At 34.9% G+C, this 24,017-nt stretch overlaps 1 protein-coding gene across 1 annotated transcript in view; it reads right to left on the bottom strand.

Annotated features, from left to right (window-relative positions):
• Positions 1-5,289: 5,289 nt before the first annotated feature.
• Positions 5,290-24,017, bottom strand: part of LOC126979395 (uncharacterized) — an 81,335-nt gene continuing 62,607 nt past the window's right edge. Inside the window, exon 2 of the mRNA XM_050828674.1 lies at positions 5,290-7,120. Coding sequence (XP_050684631.1) covers positions 5,709-7,120 — 1,412 coding nt within the window. The 3' untranslated portion in view covers positions 5,290-5,708. The remainder of the gene's footprint in view (positions 7,121-24,017) is intronic.

Raw genomic sequence — 24,017 nt, 5'->3', positions numbered from 1 at the left:
TTACGACCGAGCCATTTTTTTTATAAAACATTTATATTTATTTATAGAGAATGCTTGAACAGTGGCTGGGACTTTATTATAAAAGTGTATACATTTACCCTTAAAGCTATTATGTATCTTATGAAGCCTACTAGATTAGTTATTATAATGAAATGATGAATTGTTTCTGAATTAAAAATCTTCTTTTCATTGATTGTCTCTAGTCGTAGATTTTCCCGTGGTAACATCGAAAGCCAAACGTGATAATCCTGTTCGTGTCCGCAAAGCCTCAGGGTAAAATAGTTTTTTTTTTTCACTTTGTGGTCTTTCATTTTTAATTCTGTGCGATAAATTAGGCCAAAGGGGTCTTTAAAAACTTCAGAGTGATTCGACGTGCCGCCGCAAACCGAAGAGCCAAACTGTATAAGCCCTGGATTTCCGACACTTCACGCAATACTAAGTTTTAATAGTTTTGATATTGGGTGCATCAGAACGGAGATCTATTTATCTGTTTTAACCGTTTTGAAATCGGTGCCAAACCAAATGTAATAATAGGTTGGTACCTACACTCGCCACGCGTGACTTTGAGTGGGATAGCTTCGTCTAGAACAAAACAACCCAAGCGGGCAGGTTGATAATTACAGTAAGTGAGCTGTTTATAATATTAAGATTTATTTTGTTTAGGGCTTGGGAATGACGACCTATCAATATGTAACACATATTAGAAATTGTATTTTATTAATATTCAAGGTTTGCATAAGAGGTTATTTTTTTCTTTAGTTTTGTTTGTTTGATGCATCACTTTACATATTAAATTATAATGGAAATGATTTGTATAACGATGGAAATGTAAATCTTGATTTAAAAGAGTGGCAATGAGTTTCTTGCTATTTCTTGTCATTAGCTCAACACTTTACGAAGTAGTAGTAGATTCAATGAGAAAAAATACTTTTTTTTTTCATTCATAAGTGTCATTTCCGTGATTAGACCTATCATTTATAGTTTTTGAAGTCTGTTTCTTTAAACGTAGTTTTTTGTTAATATTTAGACACAACAAAAAAGCCAAGAAATACTTTATCGAATATCTGCCTGTTCGTCTGTTTGTTCCTTTGTCTGAATGTCTGTCCGGAAAAAACGCAATAACAACTAAATAGATTTAATTTTTATTTTAATCACGCTCAATTCAGGTATAAATTTTGTCGCGGGCTAAAACTTTATATTATAAATGGGATCGGAGAGAGTGTGTGGGAAGCGTTAAGTATTGTGTCGTTCTAATGAAGATACCAAGTTTAATAATCTATTCAACCAGCATTATGTACGTAAGCTTTATGTCGGATTTTATAATTTTAGGCGCGGACTGACTAAGATTGTAAATGCTTCGACCAACCATACAATATTTGTATTGATCATGTGGCTAAGCTGCAAACGGGCATTTATTTCGGGGGGTGTTTTAGGGTGAAAAACGGTTTTTCTTGTTTAACTATGGGAAAAAGTAAAATGGCAAAGTTGTAGGTAATAAAAAGATCTACCATTTAACACTGCATCATTATCCTTTTTACATTTATAAATAGATTTGATTAATTGTAATCCATATCTTTGCTGCTACGAAATAACAGATATGAATTCTTTATGAAATGCCTTTTGATGGGCTTCAATTTTCCGAACATTTACCATTGTAATGTATATTTTTTTTGCACTATCGGAAAGTAAATATTTCAACGAATAGAAAGCACACAAACTTTTTGAAAAAAACTGATATTTTCGATTTAAAATTATGGTCCTTTTCGGATATTATAGTCAAAATAAGGTGAAACAATAAATATTTCAACTCAAATAAATTACAGTGTATTTGGGACAAAAAAGGTAACTTTTTACAATATTTCGTGATTTTTTTTTTGTAAAAGATAAAAATAATAAACCCAATACTTGGTTTTTTTGAAAAAAATGTATAAACAAAAGTTGTAGATCTTTATATTACCTACAACTTTGCCATTTATTTTTTTTGTCATAGGACTTGTAGTTTTGCCGGAAATCGGGATCAACCGTTATTTACCCTAAAACACCCCTTTTCCACTTCCCGAACTGAGATCGCCCGTAATTTATTTTTCCTTTCATTTATGTTATATTCTCCTCCTTTTCCAATGGGTTTCATCCTACTTTTCTCTTTTTTTTTTGGTTTCAAAAATTATCGACCCTGGTCTACCAATCCATAAGCGACTGCAGAATACCACCGTTGTGGCTAATTTATAACATAAAGCTGAGTAGACCTTTTGGTTCAAAGTTTATGTCAAAATAAACATCCTTTTTTTTCTTCTTCATTAAGTTAGAATAAGTGTTACCTGCATACAATTTACCTGAGTCCCGGGTTGCGGTGAATTATCTTGCCCCAGTGTACCCTCAACAATAATGGCCGCCGTTAAATACCAAAAATCTCGTTCAATCAACTGGTTCTCGCAGCGTAACCTGTTCTCCTGAATATTAATGCGATATTCTAAGTTGCTAATGCTGATGATGCTAACAGAAAACATCTTGAAGCATTTAAATATTATTCACCTTTATTTCTTAAAGTCAAAGTTAAATACAGTTTATTCAATAAGACTTAAACTAAGCACTTTTGAATCGTCAATTAAAATATGTCTTTTAAATTACCTTACCATATTATGTCCGTAAAAAGTTGAGCTCGTGAGAAGAACGTACAAGAAACTCAACGGCCACTCTTTTTAATCAAATAGAGTATTTTACAATGTCTGTAATATACATAACAAATTAATTTGTAAGGTGCTGCATATATGAGTCATGTTTAAATAATATAGGTTATTTTATAAAAAGTAATATAGAATTAACTGTATAAATATAAATTATCGTATATTGGGAGCATCAACCTTTAGAGCTTGATTGTGTTCTCATTATTTGTGTAAGAATGCTTCGTGAACATGATGGTCGTGATTACTGTCACACTTGGAAATTGCATCCAACAAATATAATTATTTATTAACTATAACAGGTCGACCTGGAACAACAAGCAGCACCCGTTCACGAGTTCAAGCATGGACCAGCCATCGTTTTAAAGCAACAAGTTGATGGCCCATCTACACCAGAGCGTTCACTCGGGTGAATGCTTCTTTTCTTTCATTCTGTATCCACACGGCTTCGCTGTATTGACACGACAAATTACCGACTCGTGCGCCTTGGTGCCACCTCGGATGGCTACAAGATAATGAACTTCTTTGCACAAGATGTCGGCTATATTATGGGTACCACAACGGTGCCTGTTTCCGTCGTGAAGCAGTAATGTGTAAGTAATTATTGTGTTTCGGTCTGAGGGGCGCCGGTAGCTAGTGCAATTACTGGGCAAATGAGACTTAACATCTTATGTCTCAAAGTGACGAATGTAAATGTAGTGCTGCTCAGAATTTTTGGGTTTTTCAAGAATCCTGAGCGGCACTGCTTTGTAATGGGCGCGAATCAATTACCATCAGCTAAACGTCCTGCTCGTCTCGTCCATTATTGTTATAAAAAAGTGTATGAGCTTCAAGTATATTGTTGCTAGAACGTTGCAACAAGCAGCAATGTGCCACCACTCGTGTGTGTCTTTCTTAAGAAAGCCGTAGCTGGTGGAACTAATGAGAGCCTCATTACATCTTATGTCTCAGTAACGAGTACAAAAAAAGAAATATCTCTTAATCATATTGCCATTAAGTTGTATGCTGTGCATTTTGATTGTTCTACTTGAATAACTCTCCACCATTACATTCCTGCTGATCTTCATCTGTAAGAATTAACATAAAATAGCAGAATCTCTAGTGTTCTCTGTCATCATATGTTTATTTTACTTCATGTACTGTGGGAGACAATGATGCAAAATGATATGTAACTTTTTAGTGTGGCATATTGACCACCCATATAGCCCAGCTAGAGGTCCCGTATTCGAATATCGGTAAGTGCAGACATTTATTTATATGTTTATATGTATTTATGTATGTTTAAGTAAGGATATTATCATTATTTCCATATAAAGATGTTTTTACTTCTGTCTTGCAGTACAATACAATACCATCGACATTTGGATGATTTATATAAATATGGAGCATTTTCGTGGTCCATAACCTGATTGTTTTTATATGGAATAGGAGGACAAACGAGCGTACGGGTCACCTGGTGTTAAGTGATCACCGCCGCCCACATTCTCTTGCAACACCAGAGGAATCACAGGAGCGTTGCCGGCCTTTAAGGAAGGTGTACGCACTTTTTTTGAAGGTACCCATGTCGTATCGTCCCTGAAACACCGCACAAGGAAGCTCATTCCACAGCTTTGTAGAACGAGGAAGAAAGCTCCTTGAAAACCGCACTTTGGAAGACCGCCATACATCCAGATGGTGGAGATGATATCCTAACTTGTGGCGTGTCGTGCGAAGGTGGAATTCGGCGGCAGGAATCAGGTTAAACAGCTCTTCGGAACACTCCCCGTGATAAATGCGGTAGAAGACACACAATGAAGCGACGTCTCTACGCAACGCCAAGTGATCCAGCCGTTCACCCCGAAAATTCGAGCTGCTCTGCGTTGCACGCGGTCAAATGGATCGAGCTGATACTGGGGTGCGCCAGACCAGAGATGACAGCAATACTCCATGTGAGGCCGAACCTGCGCTTTGTAGAGCGCTAGAATGTGGGCCGGCTTGAAGTATTGCCGTGCTCTATTCATGACGCCCAGCTTCTTCGAAGCCAATTTGGCTTTGCCCTCCACATAGCCACGGAATTGGCAATCGCTCGAGAGTTCGAGACCCAGTATTCCGGTACTAGGCGAGGCTTGGCTCGAAGATCGGTGATACGGCAAATGGGGTTTTTTTAGTGGTAAACGCGCAAACTTGAGTCGGCTGGGGGTTAAATTGGACAAGGTTCAACTTACCCCATTCCGCGACCTTCTCGAGAGAATTCGATAGAAGACACAAGTTTCTCCCAGCAGTGGTCGACTTTTTCCCGAGAGAGACCTGCATGGCCCGTGTATACGGCATCACCAGTGCTGTCGTCTGCATAGCAATGTATGTTGGCGGTATCCAACATATCATTGATATGCAGAAGAAACAGCGTGGGAGATAGCACATAGAGTTGGGGCACTCCAGCGTTCACGGACTTGGGATTCGAGCAATAATGGGTCCCCGACAATTCGAGCTGCTCTGCGTTGCACGCGGTCAAATGGATGGAGCTGATACTGGAAAAGTGCGAGATGGATTCACGAACTTTTTTAATTATAACTTCCTTCGCCCCATCGACGTTCTCGTCAGAATTTAAGGTCATATTTAAACAACAATACACTTTCCAAAATTTATTAAATGATTTTTTTCTACATTTGACTATACATGATCCAAGTTATAAATGTATAAATATGGAATGTGTACGTACAGACCGCGGTAAAAGGCCGATTATAATGATCTTACAATAGCAATAAATCTTCTTTGAATAGAATACTATATAGTCCTCTTATACACTTTGTACATTACAATCATCTAACAAAACTTTAATATACATACTTCAATCTTGTAAATCATTTAATTCATTTTATTAAAATCTCTTATCCACTTGCAACCACTCATAGTGTTGACATTAAAATCTTATGATTCAATATTTACAAAAAACATATTATATATTACATTATATATATTATTACAACGGACACGATGACTACGATGATATTCTAACTTTTATTATTTATAATACTTCATATTCAAAAATTACACCATTATAGTATTGCCAATAATGCTATCTTTTCCATCAAGAAGTTCAGAATATCCAGATTCATCACTACACGCACTGTCATTGTCACCGACAGTTTTAAACATGTCTGCTTCAGTGCTTGAGTTTAAACTTTCTATATCAGTTAAATTATCGATAAGAGATTCAAACTTTCCTTCTAAATTTGATATAGAACTTGGGTCAACTTTAAGCGGAGGATAAGTTGATCGTCGTCTGAAACCGTTGCGTTCTCCAATTGGTATGTGATTGATTTCATTTGGATGATCCATGCTTGGAAAATTATCCTCATTGCATACATCTTGGATGGAATTCGAATTTCTGATGCTTGCTCGCAATTTGGATTGGTTAAAAGATTGAACACACTCAAATGATGTTCGTTCTTCATCACTATCAATTTCTTTGTGTGCATCATCATGAAACCGCAATTGTAATGATGATGGTTCAGCGTCTGATGAGGTGACTGTGCTAGCTGTCTCACACCCAGAAGAAACAGATCCATCGTCACTGTCAGTGACGAGGTAGTTACTATCCTTATTACTGCATTGCGTACTATCATTATATCCAGCCGTTTCACCAATCGATTCTAAAGGCTTCACTTCAGCATCCAAGTGATTTTTATCAATATGACTAGTACCAATTTCTGCTTCTGATATTAGCTTACTCTCTTGTACTAGCAAGCTAATGATATTATCGGTAGTTGCGGCAATATATTCTTTTGATTCCTTCTCAACTCTTTTGATAACATTTTCTGGACAAGATAATTTTCGGGGTGATTTTATTTCTGATCGCCGTCTATCGAGTGTTTGCATGTCGCACATATCGAAATGATAGTCATCCCTTCCTTTATTTGTCTTCATTTCGGCTTCTTCTTCATCCTCTTCGGAACAAAGTTCTTCAATAGCACTCAGCTTCGGGGCTGATTTAGATCGTTCTAAAGGTGGCCTATAGTTTAACGCACCTACACTTAACATTATCTTTCTGCGAGGCATACTCGGATTATCGTACACGCTGTTCGCGAGGCTAAGCCTGGCATTTTGCTTGGAGATTCTATCTTTTTTGAATTCGACTAGGGCCTGTTTTAACTTAACTTGTAACTCCTCAGTAATTTGCTTGGATATTGATTCTTTGGTGCAAAGAACTGCGTGGCAACGTAGTTCATGTTTCAGTTTCTTTCCTTCGTGACGATAAACCCAACAAAAGAGTTTAGCGTAATGCGGCGGACTGTTGCAGTAGGTGATGCGGTGGGACCAGTATTCTGTGAGTCCGTGTTCTTTGGTAAAGCCTTTTAACCCCGAATTAGTGACGGAGAGTTTCATTATTACATCTGGTTTGGTGGATTGTTGATAATTGCGCCACAGGGTTGCCAGCGGCTTCTCGATACAGCCTTCACCTGAAATGAGAAAAATATATTAAACTTCAAGCTCATTGCCAAATAACGCGCGAATAATAAAAAAATAATGCTAATATTATAAAAGCTCTAATTAAAATTATGATCACTATAACTGAATTATTATTGGGATTGTCATAAATTTTGAGTTCAACATCAATTTTTATTGAGGGCAACTATGTGCGTAGGTCTATCACCAAACCCACTTGCAATATGTCATCTTGTATTACAATACAGATTTAACTCAGTCAACCAGCTATTCAGGAGAAGGTAAACTGCTATGACATGGATTACTGATATATTTACATATTCATCTATAATTGGAATTTATATTAATTGGTGCCATTTACTGAGTAATTTCAAGTACATGGGTACTATAAGGTTATTTCCCTGTATAATTTACATAACATTTTGGTGGGTTTACATTTTTATTAAAAATGATTAATATTATGTTGTTAATTCACGTATGGATAAAGCAGGGTCTTTGAACTTTGACAGTAACACATTGTATAAAATAAATTGTTGAGAAACTTGAGGGATGCATCAACATAATATATATTATAATTCTTATACAAAAAAAGGACACTGCATACAAGATACTTGAAGGTAAGTTTGGTTGTACTTGCATATCAGGACTATGGTTCTATTCACGATACCTACTGCTGACCTGTCTTCTCTTCAGTGCATATACTTAGTCTGGCCATAAATACTGTTACAATTAAAAATAAACAAAATATTACATTTAAATTTGGAATCTGTCATTTGTATATGATTGTTCATTGGGTTTTCTTATTTTGGCGCCAATACATTGTACAATATTTTGCGATATTAAAATGGAGTGGGGTGACAAAGAGAACTGAACCGAAGAGAACAAATCGCTGTGATTGCATAACACAAAGCAGGTATAGAGCCAAACACAATTTTTAAAACTCTCCATACGCTTGTTAGTGTAGTAAAATGTTTGTATACCGGGCTATTAATAGGTACAATGAGGCCTCCTCTATTTGTGACAGAAAAAGATCTAGCCATCCACGTAGTGTTCGTACTAAAAGGTGGTCAAAGCAGTAAGGGAAAGGATTTGAAGGAATCCTGTTCGAAAGAGACGTACTGGTCATTTCTCAACCGATAATTTAAAAAAGAATAGGGTGTTAAAATCTAAACAACTACTGATATGTACGCAAAAAAAAGTCACAGAAAATTTTTGTGATGATGAGATTTTTTTTTACAATTGAGCAACATTTTAACAAAAGAAATGACCGTATTTATGCTCAAAGCTTAAGCTTTGAAGGAAGCTTCCCAATTAGTCGACAGAGTGCAGAAGGAATTAAGTGATCAACTTGTGCGTAAATAATAAGGTTAAAGTTAATTTACTTGCTTTTGTGAATGTAACTAATCTGTGTAAGATTTTACGAAAAAAAATACTATTCTATACGTACATCTAGTACAAGTTAAATATGCTTATAATTTGTTTACTAGTGTCTACATAATATTCGAATACTATATGAGAATATAATACAAATACATGGTCAGATCGTTACAAGAAACTAATGCAAACGTAGGACTAGAAATAAATTTAATAAAGACTATGCATCTGCAACTGTACGGTGCACTTACTACTACAGCTCACAGCTCACTTACAACTCAGGATAAACAGTCAGTTTTGATAGAAAATATAACAAAATAGGTAAATGTCATATGGAAAATTTAAAAAGTAACAAAAGTGGCAATATGTTTGAAACCAAAGATAAATATGAGACACCCAGCCTTATACACTTTATGCATGCATACAACAGACATGGAATTTCACAATCAAAGCCAGTCATTAAATAACTACCTGCCAACGAATGTTGGAGCACAACATGCAAACAAACAAAGCTATGAAGTAAAACAACACAGGCCGCTCAAAAAAAAAAATAAAAAAAAACTGACTGTGGAAATGGAAAGCAGATTTAGACAAATGTCTCGATGGAAAAGGTTATAAAACCGCAGGTGAAAACTGAAATTGGTATCTTTGACTCCTCCAAATATAGAAAAGTAACAGTTATTTTATGACATTATTATGCTATATATAATACTGTACAACTGCGAAGAGCGTACGAGAAATAAAAGATTTATTGTTTTGTTTCATATTTGAATGTGGAATAAAAATCCTTGAACCACTTCAAATTATTGACCCTTGACTGAAATAGGGGTTCTACACTCAGCGCTCCACGCGAGTAGAAAGAAACCTATTGAGAGTCAGCGAAGCGGGACCCTGGCTGTATGTAGGAACTGTCTACCAGACCCATGAGGGTCATTGAATACGATAGAAGTGACCTTTTCTGTATTAATAAAAATGAATTATTAAAAATTTTGTCAAATCCAAATGTTTTGAGTTTTCTTTAGTGTTAATTCCGCCAATATTTGTCTTTTAAACAATTCGACACGTGTTTCGCGTCACACGAGGCATCCTCAGGAAGTGTTAAATCGCCAAAATCTGGCACGAGTCAAATCATAATACAACACAAGTCACGTCACATAAAAAAAAGGTTAAAAAGTACTGTTTTAAAAACGTATTATACTCTATACAGAACTCTCGTTATTAATTTTTGGAGCTACTTATTAAATAAAAGGCATAGAAAAGGCATAAAAGGTATTTATTTTCTCAAAATTGATTCATTTAGAGTTCTTTTTGAAGACATTTGTAACACTACCACCGCTCCGGAAACAAATGGCGCTCTGAGAGAGAAGAAGCGGCGCAAGAAACTCTCCAGAATTCTTTTTTTGCGCTCTTTTTAATAAAATATACAATATTGTATTGTCACTGTTATTGCTGTAATATAATCATAATACTAGTCCCAGGCTGTCCGATCACTTAGATATTCAGCTGTGGAAGAAGTAGAAGTATTTACGACAGAGCATTTTTTTTTTATAAAATATTTAAATTTATTTATAGATAATGCCTGAACAGTGACTGGGACTTTATTATAAAAGTGTATACATTAACCCTTAAAGCTATTAAATTGTATGTAATAAAATCGGTTTTATATAAACAATCAACTTCTATTTAGCCTTTAGTGATGGATTTTGCAATAAAGTTGAAACTTGAATGATATTTTTCAAGAACTTATTTTCAAGCAACAAATTAATTACCAGTTTTCAGAAAGCCTGTCCAATGATCAGCGTTTTTTAAAACAATTTTTAAAACTTTACCTTACCATTAAACAATTTAATTATATATAATATGTATTACTTGTGTTTTCATCCGACGGCCTAGCTAATCCATTTATTTGAAATATAAAATATTTTCAATATTGATATGGTCACATTAAGATGTTGTTAGGTTAGCTAATTACGTTATAAATTTAGACAGAAGGACCCTCAAGTAACTAAATAAATTGACTGACTTAGCATTACATGGATCTCACAACTGTTTACGGTCGAAGAACTGAGTTGCGAGACTTGGTTTTTTTACATGTTTTGATGGCATCTAGTAGTTGACTTAATAATAATATTTTTACTGTTCATATATTCAATAATGTAAGAACGCAAAGAATATTTAATTTGTCAAACTCGTTCTGGCTTTGACGTCATATTGTTAAGAAGTTGTCGTGCAGAATAATCTATTCCATTAAAATAATATTATTCTAAATGACTATATAACTGCGTATCTATCGTCCACACACATCCATAGATACATTATTTCTACGACTAACGTATGGATTATATGTATGTATGTATTGGCTACAGGATTGCTAAACATGACACTGAATGTTCCCCTTACAAGCAACTTCAAAAAGGGAGGAAATTCTCAATCCAATTGTATTTTTTACCGACTGCAAAAAAGGAGGAGGTTATGAATTCGACGGTATTATTTTATGTTTGTTACCTCAGAACTTTCGACTGGTTAAACCGATTTAGATTATTCTTTTTTTGTTTGAAAGCTGGTGCTTCCCGTGTCATCCCATTTCAATCAGTACACCAGAACAATTGGACCAGATCTGACTGAATGGCTTTCATGAGAATACCATAAAAGGTCTTAAATTTGCATTAAGTATGTGCGCGACGAAACGCGAAATGGACGAATAACTCAATATCACGCCAACCGATTTCCATTATTATTTTTACTGGAAAGGATATATAATGAATTTATTACAAAATTATTATTTATATTATCTAGTATCTCTCGTCTCGTTGAATTAGGCCGAATTTGGAATACATAAATAAATAGCGAAACAATTTAGATGACATTCACCATAAAGAGGCCTCAGATTGAATATCACATACACGCTCTACTAATAGGTACTATTAAAATGTAACATGGTAATCCAATAAAGACCGAAATAAATATTTATATAATGTAGTCAGTGGAAAGTGGCAGCCCTAGGGCGAGAAAGGCCCAAAAGGAAAACCGCAAATAAACCGAGCTCGCTAAAGCAAGCCTTATGAAACATTATATTAGAGTTCTACGTGTGTTGTCGCACCAGAATAGCACCAGCGCTGCTCTTCACGTGGGTGTCGTAGGAGGCGACTAAGGGATTCAAAGAACGGAAAAAGGATGGGCAGCAGCATTCTTCCGAGAATCACCAACTGCGATCGCCAACCCGCCTGTTAAGCGTGGCGATTATGGCAGAAACCCGCCCAAAATGAAAACAGACACTGTAAGGCTCCGGCCCCCAGTCCCCGGCTGCCCCGCTCGTGGTATCCACGGTAGCAGCCACATAAGCGATAAGGCAAGGGGGTGCTAAGAATAGATCTGGTCAAAATCACCGAAAATGAATGAGGACAGCGCAGAACCGGTCGTCATGGCAATGTTAGGGGGAGGCCTTTGTCAAGTAGTGGACGTCTTCCTTAAGAAAGACTAATATAGCCGATTTTTGAAATAAATTAGAATATAGCAGTAAAAAGAAATATAACAATCAGCATGGAAAATTGTCCCGCTACACTCGTCACCCCTACATTCGTATTAACGTCGAATAACGAACTGGTACACGACAAATGACCGCTGTTATGCAATGATAAGATGCAATATCTTGGTCAATGATGAGCGGTTCTTGTGCAATGCAGGAAATAATTCGTAATGTACATACATCATATTACAAGTAGCGTTATGTGGGATTGCTTGCACAAGTACTACTACCTCGTGCCCATCTCCCCTCGAACACTCACTTACAGTTCCACTATTATGATTTACAATCAGTTACTTGAAAGCTAACATGCGCGTCTTTTCCCGCGCGCGGTTATTTGAAGTCTTAGTATAAAGCGAGCGAGAAATTTATTATCAAAGTTCTAAAGCTCGCAGATATCATAGGACTGGGGAAATGACGCAATTCATATTTTATGCTTTAAATTATATTTAGCTGGAGGTCCACTAACTAGTAGCGGAATTAGTTCCAGAAGACAGAAACTATTTAACGATCGGAGGTGGCTTTAATTTATAAAAAAATTGCTCTGTCGTAAATCCTACTTCTCCACAGCTGAATATCTAAGTGATCCGACAGCTTGGGACTATGATATGATTATTTCTAGCAATAGCAATGACAGTACAATATTGTATATTTCTATTAAAAAGAGCGCTTGCTTGAAAATAAGTTCTTGAAAAATATCATTCAAGTTTCAACTTTATTGCAAAATCAATCACTAAAGGCTAAATAGAAGTTGATTGTTTATATAAAACCGCTGTCATTACATACAATTTAATAGCTTTAAGGGTTAATGTATACACTTTTATAATAATGTCCCAGTCACTGTTCAGGCATTATCTAATAATAAATTTAAATATTTTATATAAAAAAATGGCTGTGTCGTAAATACTACTACTCCACAGCTGAATATCTAAGTGATCCGACAGCCTGGGACTATGATATAATTATTTTATAGCAATAACAATGACAGTACAATATTGTATATTTTTATTAAAAAGAGCGCAAAAAAAAGAATGCTGGGAGACTTTCTTGCGCCACTTGAGAGAGAAGTCTCTCAGAGCGCCATTTGTTTCCGAAGCGGTAGTAGTATCTAGTATATTAGAAATGACACCAATTAGGTAAGGATAACTTGTAATTACAAGTTAGATGATACCGCATATCAAGTAGATAATAATCTGCTTATTGTCTCATAAAGTGATACTAATATGAACATTTATAAAACTTAGAATTGACTTTATTAACTAAGTTTGATGAGTGTTTTCGAAGATCAATGAATTCAAAAAGGCGTTACTCACATACCCTAAATTATTATTGATTATGTACACAAATTCGTGAATACACGGAAACATGAAAAATAAATCATAATTTTGGTAAATGTCGAATCCATTTTGACGTAAGTATGAACGCGCGGCCAATAACGACTAGTCAGTGAAAGCTGTTACCTACTTCCCAGTGCACGCCGGTCTGACAACCCTACGTGTACGGCCAGGAAACTAGCGGCCCATAATAAAAATAAGCAGATTAATAATTTGCCTCTTATAAATTGTATCGGGGGCAATGTTTATTGCAACATGAGTCAAATTTACTCAGCCGTGAATGACGGATTCGCGCCTCGAATCCAAGTATTATACTTGATTTTAAATAAAGAACCTCAGGCCAGGATTCAGTATTCATACTCTAACCCGCTACGCTGTGACCTTGAAAAACATATTAAATGATTATTTCCATTGTTTACAGAAAATTATGAACTCAGCTTTCGTTAATGTTAAATAAATTTTAACATACTTTGTGTCAGATGCTTAATCATTCATATAATATCTGGTTGTTTACAATATTACTAACGTAATGCCAATAGATTATTAAGCAAAAAAGTCTTCAATACACTTATTTAAATTAGGACAGCCACAAACCATTGGTATACATTGTAATTATTATCTGATAGTAAACAACATGTTACGCAATAATAAAAGAACCACTCCGTTAATGTAGAGATTTATGAAGTTCTTTATGGTAGCAATACACAACGTACTATTAAGTCGCGTATTTAGGAGCGCTATAAGGTGCGATAGTTGGGCAGTGGCGTACTCACTGTATATTTACGTTTGTGAGTAAATCTGTAGGCTTGGTCTGCATATTCTTTTATAAGTCAAAAACAGCTTTACAGATCTTGATGAAAACTGGTGTAGTAAGAAATTGTGACTATGCAAATATTATGTGCAGCTTAAATACGATGTTGCAATATAAGACTACCTGAAATATATCGGCCACAACAAGCTTTTATGATATTAAAACACCGTAACACATCAAGTCTGTAGGTATCAAATATAAAAAAATGTACGGGAAGTTGTTATAAAAAGTGACCAATATTATGTAATCCGAGCATGTTACCTGAAGCTCTGGCGGGTCAACGACACGAAGGCTCTCACGGACACTAGTGAAAGTTAGACCGCAATTAAAACTGTAACAGTATAATAAACCATTTGTTACGAAATAATCTTCCAAAGCTGATATTATTATCTATCACGTATCTATTATTATTTTTTATACAAGACGGCTCAAATGGTTAAGACTGGCGTCATGGGAAGTGATGAGGTTGCCGGCCTTTAAGGTGGAAGTATGCTCAATCCCTTAGTCGTTTCTATATTGGAGCCTGCCAATGTTCCTAAGATAAGTTCTCTGGTGATGCAAAACTTGCCACCAATATATCCATACCTAATGGGCCTCTTTTATCCTGCCTCGATAAAGAAACATTAAAACGCAAAAAGGCATTTATTTTCTCGAAATTGATTCATTTTCGAATTATTTTTGGTGTCATTTCTAATATACTAGATACTACTACCGCTTCGGAAACAAATGGCGCTCTGAGAGAGAAGAAGTGGCGCAAGAAAGTCTCGCAGCATTCTTTTTTTTGCGCTCTTTTTAATAAGACTATACAATATTGTACTATATATTACCAATTGGTATACAAACAATTTTTCAAGAATCCTGGGCGGCACTGCATTGTGATGGGTAGGGCGTATCAATTACCATCAGCGAAATATTAATTTATATATACATTTCTGGCTTACTTGTGTAAGGTATTCAGCGCTATTTAGTATTTAGCGTTTGAGTATTTTTGTTGCATAATTTTACACAATATATTGTACTTGAAATGATTGGTAAAACGATAATGCTGTAAATGTTGATTTAAATCAGTGGCAATGAGTTTCTTGCCACTTCTTTTCATTTAAGCTCAACCTCTGTGAAGTGGCGATAAATTTAAAAGAAAAGAAAACTTGACATTCACAAGTGTCATTTCCTTGACCTACATGAATAAACTGATTTTGATTTGATTATATATTATAACGTTTAGAATCAACATAAAATTTTTCCAAAAAATATGCGTCAGGTTATTCAAGGCGCCAACATTTTAATTTGCTGTCGTGTTTCTGCTCAATGATTGATATGCTAAGCCGATTTTGGAGGTCGATACTCCCCGACATGGCGTTCCCATTGTCGCGGCCGCGGCGCCTGGCTCGCTGGGATGCCATCGACCTCGAGAGCAAACCTTGACATCCTCACCCTGCTTACCACTTAAATATCTAAATGGTTATTTAAGATCTTCTTCATGAATAATACGACGTCCTGATCGTCACGTCCCTTATTTTCATTAAAAAATACCTAGGACTTTCATCTGAGAAAGTTAATCATAATAAATACATGTCATATCAAAATGGCTTTTTCATGGGAAAGGGCTAATGCACTTTATATGTAATAACAATAACTTATTACACTTAAAAACATAAGTTTACAGCAACTAGCTGCCGGTGTCACCTTTTAGGGAAATTATACTGTACCAGGTAGCTCCGCTCTTCCATTTCAGCAATGTGTTATTAAAAAAAAGTTTTATTGATATACTAGTGAAACAATAACAAAGTAATGAAATGAAGAAAAAATTACAATTTAAATGCAGCGACATAGCGTTACAAATATTATGAAAATAATTTAATTCTTTAAGATAAATAAATGTATCTAACCAAAATATTGACTACACCAGTCTTAATGCAGTTAATCTAAACATTTAAATAATATTTACAATCTGCCCCTTCTGCTATTTATTAATCCTAACAATATGTAACTGAATGCAATTACGTAATAGAAATTTGTAATTATTACAGCATCAAACCCCCCAACAAATTAGAAAAAAATATTTTAAAATTAAATAGTAATAATATGTTACTACATTATTAAATGAATCCCGACTCATTATTATATTATTACGTTTTCCAAAATAATCTAAACAATTAAAATTAAAGAGTCTAATTTTATATAATAACTAGCTGACCCGGCAAACGTTGTTTTGCCATATAAAGTATAATTCATGCGATAGTTTTATAAGTAATAAAATATTACCTATATTATAGCATGTACATCATTTTGTTCTATTGTCAATAGTTTTTGCAGCGCACGCAAAAATAGGTTTTCAATTTTACACCTTGTGTTACAAAATAGCAATTTTATTACGGATCCCTAATTTTGAAAAAAAAAAACATAGCCTTCCTCGATAAATGGACTACCCAACACTGAAAGAATCATTCAAATCGGACCAGTAGTACCAGAGATTAGCGCGTTCAAACAAACAAACAAACAAACAAACACTGCAGCTTTATAATATTAGTATAGATATGTATTACTTTTAATATAAACATTGTGTTTTTAATAAAAAAATATCAATTTATAGCCAATTTAATCTATATATATAGAGATTAATATGATGAAAATGGTCTTTGTTTGAGCCTCTTTCACGCCTAAACCACTGATCGTATCAACATGAAACTACCACCATTCGATGCAAAATTTAGCCTAGATGGATTATGGCTACTAATTTTTTTATTGTATTTGTAATGAGGTGAGTAAAATTTCATTTATTTCCTTTTAAAATTCGCCCAGCAAAGCGGGTGGGAACGGCTAGTTTAAAATTATAAAAGATTTTTAACATTTATATGGTCACTATGAGATTTTGTTAGGATAGCTAATTACATTATAACTTAATGCAAAAAACCTTTAAGTAGGGACTAAATAAATTGACCGACTTAGTATTACATAGATCTTACAACTTTTTACGGTAGAAGAACTGAGTTGCGAGAATTGTTTTTTTTACTAGTTATGTTTTTGATGGCATTACCATTAACTATAAAACCTTTGCTAAGACAGTGCCACTGGGAGGCTCTTTTGCACAGGATCCCGGCTAGATTATGGGTACCACATTGGCGACTATTTCTGCCGTGAAGCAGTAATGTGTAAGTATTACTGTGTTTCGGTCTGAAGGGCGCCGTAGCTGGTGAAATTACTGGGAAAATGAGACTTAACATCTTATGTCTCAAGGTGACGAGCGCATTTGTAGTGCAACTCATTTTTGGGGATTATCAAGAATCCTGAGCGGCATTGCATTGTAATGGGTAGGGCGGAACAATTACCATCACCTGAACGTCCTGCTCGTCTCGTCCCTTATTATCATAAAAAAAGACGGTACACAAACATTGCAGCATTCAAAATATCAACAAATACCTATTTAGTTTCGACAATTAAAACCAACAAGGAAACAATATTGCTTCCTGTCCTGCAAATTTTGTTAATTTCCGTAAACACTAAGCATAAAACGAGCGGGTAATTAGGAAAGGCTAAATAAGATGTAATATTGTCTGTGACACAAGTTGCATTTCCTGTGTTTGTTTGATTTATCTCACCACGCAAAGATGAGTGCTAACACAGCTTAAAAAAACATTTAATTTATCACTTATTTTGTATCTTTACATGTACTGGACATGTAGAATACAGATGGATTTTTTTATTAATTAAATATACTTTACTGAGCCAACCGTTCTAATGACGCATCGTTCATAAATCTTGTATGCTTTGTTCAACTCTCCGGTTGTGGCTACATCTACAGGATCTACTTTATAGTTGATAAGGCTATCAATGCAGTTGAGCAGGCGCTCAACCCCAATATTTATATATATGGAAATTGACTTGAGATGTCGCTCTTGCAAATCTAAACAATTTGTGTTATGTTTTGAAGTGATAGCCCTCACTTTTTGGATTAAGTAATTTTAAATACAAAATTTACTTTTAAATTAAAAAAAAAACAAAAACGGGTTCGTGTCCCGCATCGTTCATAAATTTTGTTTTCAAATTTTATTTATTTACTTCTGGGATTAATTACAATCCCGCAACCGATAGCCGATTAGAACTCCTGTACGCTGCGATTACGCTGTACTGTGTATTCTTTATATAGCCCTCAACGTCACACGGTTAATGTCACTGTCGATGTCATGACAGTTGCAGTGATTGTTAACACATACTCGGTTCAGACTAGATGTCAATACACTACAATCACTTTAAAACATAACAAATTATGAATATACTTTGTTCACGATAGTTAAAACCTATACGTGTGATGTTCAGTGAGTTTGCGAAACGTATATCAAGCATTTGTTGATCAAAAAAATATAGTATATGTGGAGTTGCTCCGACCTTTTCATGCAGGTAAAGATTTTTTTTTAAAGTTAAATATTTTGACATTGCCCAATATGTATATATTCGAAGCGTGTAAATTTGTAAAACAAAATAATCATTTATTTAAAAGGGCCATTGAATTGAATCCTCGTTCCATCAGATAACCGGATGGACTGCTTTATGGCCACTGTCAATTATTTAATCATCTACCTCTAGAAATAAAAAACTTACCACAGAAACAATTTACTGGACCCCTGTTTAAATGGTTAATCGACAAAAAAATTATAGTATTAAGGATTTTTAAATTTAAAGCAAACTTTTTGCATACTAATTTAAATTGGCTGAATAGAAGAGACTTCAAAAAATTTAAGATCTATAATATATACTATATGCGACGCAATAAATAAATTTCATTTCATTTCATTGTAACGTTTGCGAGAGTCTACAAAAGCTATCTACGACTAGGTACTCGTATAAAACTTAATGAATCTATATCATTTGCTGCACTTAGCTCATTCTTTCTCTGCTTGAAGTGCTCGCAGTAACGCCACTTTCCGCTTAAGCTGGTTTTATGATCAAACATGTTTGTTATGATTTCAAACTCTAAAGGTTGATGCTCAGATAATTTTTAAGTCTAGATAGTCTCTTGCTGTTAGACAGCAATATTAGTTTAGTGTGCGTGATAAGCTACGTCTTAAGTCGCATAAGATACATAATAGCTTTAAGGGTAAATGTATACACTTTTATAATAAAGTCCCAGCCACTGTTCAGGCATTATCTATAAATAAATTTAAATGTTTTATTAAAAAATGGCTCTGTCGTAAATCCTATTACTCCACAGCTGAATATCTAAGTGATCCGACAGCCGGGGACTAGATTATGATTATTTTATAGCAGTAGCAATGACAGACAATATTGTATATTTTTAATGAAAAGAGCGCAAAAAAAGAATGCTGGGAGAGTTTCTTGCGCCGCTTCTTCTCTCTCAGAGCGCCTTTTGTTTCCGCAGCGGTACTAGTATCTAGTATATTAGAAATGACACGAATTCTAAATGAATCAATTTTGAGAAAATAAATGCCTTTTATGCCTAACACTGGCGATTTGTATGACACTTTGTACTAGTGTACGTGAATAGCAATTCATGTTTGACGTTTTCACAACTATCATAGTCTATCTAGACGTATAAATGATCTGAGGGTTAATGTATCGAATATACGATAATTTTTATTGGTACAGTTAATTCCTTATTACTTTTTATGAAATAATTTATTCTATTTAAACACGACTCATATATTAGATGCAGCACCTTACAAACTAATTTGTTATGTATATTACAGCCATTGTAAAATACTCTATTTCATTGAATAGAGTGGCCGTTGAGTTTCTTGTATGTTCGTCTCACCAGGTTACTTTTTACGAACATGATATGGTAAGTTCAGTACTTTAAAAGAAATATTTGTAGTGACGTGTTCTCCTAGAGAACCTCCACACCTGTTTATGTATTTTTTTGGTCTAGCACTTCTGAAAGAAATTATATAACAATTCAGATCGGATGATAATTTTGTAAATATACAAAATATTATAATATTTTTGACTTATTTGCATACGAAAAGTATAATTTGGGTCCGACCTCTGGAACTTTACAGTAATAAGTATTTCACGGATAGCGACTGGGCCTGTAAATCCTTAATAAAATCATGTATTCCAGCTGTATTTGGGATTTTTGGAATGGTACAAAACTTACTACTAATATTCGAAATTTGAAAGTCTAAAATAAAAGAAATTACTATGTTACCTTATATTTCAATGGTATATCAATAAATATTTTGAATAAAATATTCTCTGCAATCTTGTGACCAAAAATCAGATTTTATCAAATAAATATCGAATACAATATCTTCTAGCATTTTTGTAATAATATAAAATTATAGACTTAGATAATTTATACGTCTGGATAGAGTCTGCTGTTAGACAAGCGATAAAAACAGGCCAGGAATATTAGTTTAGTGTGCGTGACAAGCTACGTCTAACACTTGCTATTTGTATGACACTCATTGTTAGTGTGCGTGAATTGCTCAAAATAGAGGTTAATTCTAAAGTCATTTTTTCAAAGACGTTTTCACAGCTGTCATAGTCTATCTAGAAGTCTAATGATCTAAGATAATAGATACATTATCCTTATTGAATAAATTTGTATATAAAAGTTAATTCAGTTGTTTTATTATACGCGAGACGCGACGCATAGAGCTAGCAATCTTGTATAATGTGTTTACCTCGGATACACCATTGCGTGATTGCTTTCCACAAACAATACAAGGCACTTTGTAAAAATGTTTATTTCATCATAGCTTTATTGTTCGAAATTGAATAAAACTGAAAGCCATAGAATGAATCTTCAAAGAGAATTTCATGGAAAGGAAATAATACATAAATTGTATTAGTCATAATACGATGCGTGGTGGTACTCACAACACCATGAAATCAGAACAGGCCTTTGATTGTTTGTACAAGGAGGGAAATTCAATTCCCTGTTTCAAATAAAAAAAACTTGTACCACCCACCAGTGGGAGGCTCCTTTGCACAGGATGCCGGCTAGATTATGGGTACCACAATGGCGCCTATTTCTGCCGTGAAGCAGTAATGTGTAAACATTATTGTGTTTCGGTCAGTAGGGCGCCGTAGCTAGTGAAATTACTGGGCAAATAAGACTTAATATCTTATGTCTGAAGGTGACGAGTTGTAGTGCCAATCAGAGTTTTGGGTTTTTCAAGAATCCTGAGCGGCACTGCATTGTAATGGGTAGGGCGTATCAATTACCATCACCTGAACTTCCTGCTCGTCTCGTCCCTTATTTTCGAATTGTTTTAAGACGAGTATTGGCGGAATAAACACTAAAGAAAACTAACAACGTTTGGATAATTATGGATTTCCGCAAACTAACGCCTACTTCAATATTTTTTTTTCATAAATAAATTTTCTGAAACCTTATATTATATTGTGAGTAGCACCACCCGTTCCTACAAGACGCTACATTGTAAATGTCACATGTTGACCTTCTGTGACCGTCCGACCGTCGAGGCACTCCGCAGAGCTTTCACCCTCGGAGCCGCAGACACGCGAACACTGATAACGAATCATCCTTGGAGTTATCTCCGTGTCATCTTCTGAGAGGTACTCGGTGAAGAAGCAATTTCAAGTTCGACAATTTATTGTTATATATATATGTACATATACGATATATCTTATATCTTTAAACGAGCAAATCTTGTATATATATATTATGTAATCTGAATTTCGAAAACGGCTCCATCGATTTTCATAAAATTTAGTGTACCTACAGGAGATTTCGGGGGCCATAAATCAATCTAGCTAAGATTCAATTTAAAATAATGTAGTTTTATCCATGTTTTAATGAGAAACAGCTACAATAACACTAGAATACAAAGGTAATTTCCACCACTACATACAAGACTGTAATAGCTCAGATGGGACATTGGATGATCCGGAGAGCAGAAGACTCCGGTTCGACTCCAGATGACCTATTACTTTTTTATTTTGTTCAAGTTTTGTACATTCTTAAAAATCCAAGCAAGACTCGGTCGTCCTGATCTTATTATCTTACGGCCATTTTTAATAACCTATCTACCCTTACTTTAACTTACGGATACATTGCTGTCACCGTTAAATGACAAGAACTTATCTATCCATAGTTATGTCCAATTATAGTCCAATGCTATCTGTCAATAGGTTATTGAAATGTAAGTAAGCGTAAAAAGAAAGATTTGTCTACGTCTAGTAAGTTAAACTAAGGATAGATGGGTTATTGAAAACAGCCGTAAATAGAGATTTGGCAGATAGAGTCTGCAGTTTCTTACACGATTATTAAACTATTATTTAATGTTAAGTTCCAAAGGTCAGTTAGTTTTAATTAACAATGGTCAATATCAATTTGTTTTAATTGAATCCTTGCACTTTTTCTCAATGAATGAATATGAGATTTGCATTAAAGTCAATAAACTCTTTCAATAACAATCATCTCATTGTCACTTTCATTATTTAATAGAGAGAGAGTTCACTTAATTCACTAAACGGGATATTATGCTGTTAAGTTACTTGACACAACCGGCTGAATGACCTGATGAGTTTTATTTGGATTTATGAAGATTGCAATGCGTCGTAATGTCTATCTGTCGGTTACAACTATTAATAGCATTAACATACATTTACCAGTGGGAGGCTTTGCACAGGATGCCGACCGGATTATGGATACCATAACGGTGCCTATTTCTACCGTGAAGCAGTAGTGTGTAAGCATTATTGTGTTTTTGGTCCGTAGCTAGTGAAATTACTGGGCAGTGGGAATTTTTGGGTTTTTCAAGAATCCTAAGCGGCACTGCATCATAATGGGCAGGGCGTATCAATTACCATATGCTGAACGTCCTGTTCGTCTTGTCCCTTATTGTTATAAAATATAATAACTAGTTACTGTGTTATTAACAATATTTCAAAATATAATTTTACTAGTTTGATGCCCGCGACTTCGTCTGCGTAGATAAAAGGTTTTTTAAAAATAATACGCAAGTTTGGAATTGAAGACAATCTCATGTCTTAATCCAGTTCCGGTTCCCGTTTTCGCTCCCGTTCCCAACATATTATATTAATATTATTTCGAGGAGGATTGCTATGGAAAACTAGACCTACAATTGGTGTAGTTATAGCTCATGGACGTGAATTTCAGTTTTTCACAAATCCCGCGGGGACCATGGATTTTTCCGGGATACAATGTAGCCTACGTCCTTTTCCAAGCTCTAGGCTGTCGCTGTAGCAAATTTAATCAAAAATGGTTCAGTGGCGTCCAGCGTAAAAGCGTAACAACTTATATTTACATTTATAATATTAGTAGGGATCATAATATTTAAACTGTTTAGATTTGAAAGAGCGACCACCCAAGTCAATTTCCTAGTAGGTTTGCAATTATTGGGGTTGAGCAGGTTATCAACTGTAAAGTGGATCCTGTAGATGGAGCCACAACCTGAGAGTTGAACAAGACATACAAGATTTACGAAGCATTCGTTACTCGCACGCTTGGCTTAGTTGGTAAGAGCACTCGGACGGAACCCGAGAGGCTGGGTTGGGGGTGGGTTCGAGCCCCGCATCCTTTATAAATTTTGGTTACAAATTAAATTTCTAAAATTATATTTAATTACTTAGCTATTATATTATTAACTATAAACCTGGACAATAATATTATCAAGAATATATTGAGAAGCAACAGTCAAGATGTTAATTTCTTTGAATATTGTTCTCAATGATTCTTTAGAACTTTGGTTATAAATAGCGCGAATAGCTATCTTCTGCAGCACAAATATTGTATTAATATCGGCAGAGTTGCTTCACAGCAATATACCATAGGACATAATACTATTGAAATAACTAAAGTAAACTCACTGCGCCGTACATATGTCAGTTAATTGTCTCAGCTTTTTAATCGCGTATGCTGC

The sequence above is a fragment of the Leptidea sinapis genome, chromosome 3, assembly GCF_905404315.1.
Source record: "Leptidea sinapis chromosome 3, ilLepSina1.1, whole genome shotgun sequence".
Classification (NCBI taxonomy): domain Eukaryota; kingdom Metazoa; phylum Arthropoda; class Insecta; order Lepidoptera; family Pieridae; genus Leptidea; species Leptidea sinapis.
This window is presented reverse-complemented; position numbering and strand designations above follow the sequence as displayed.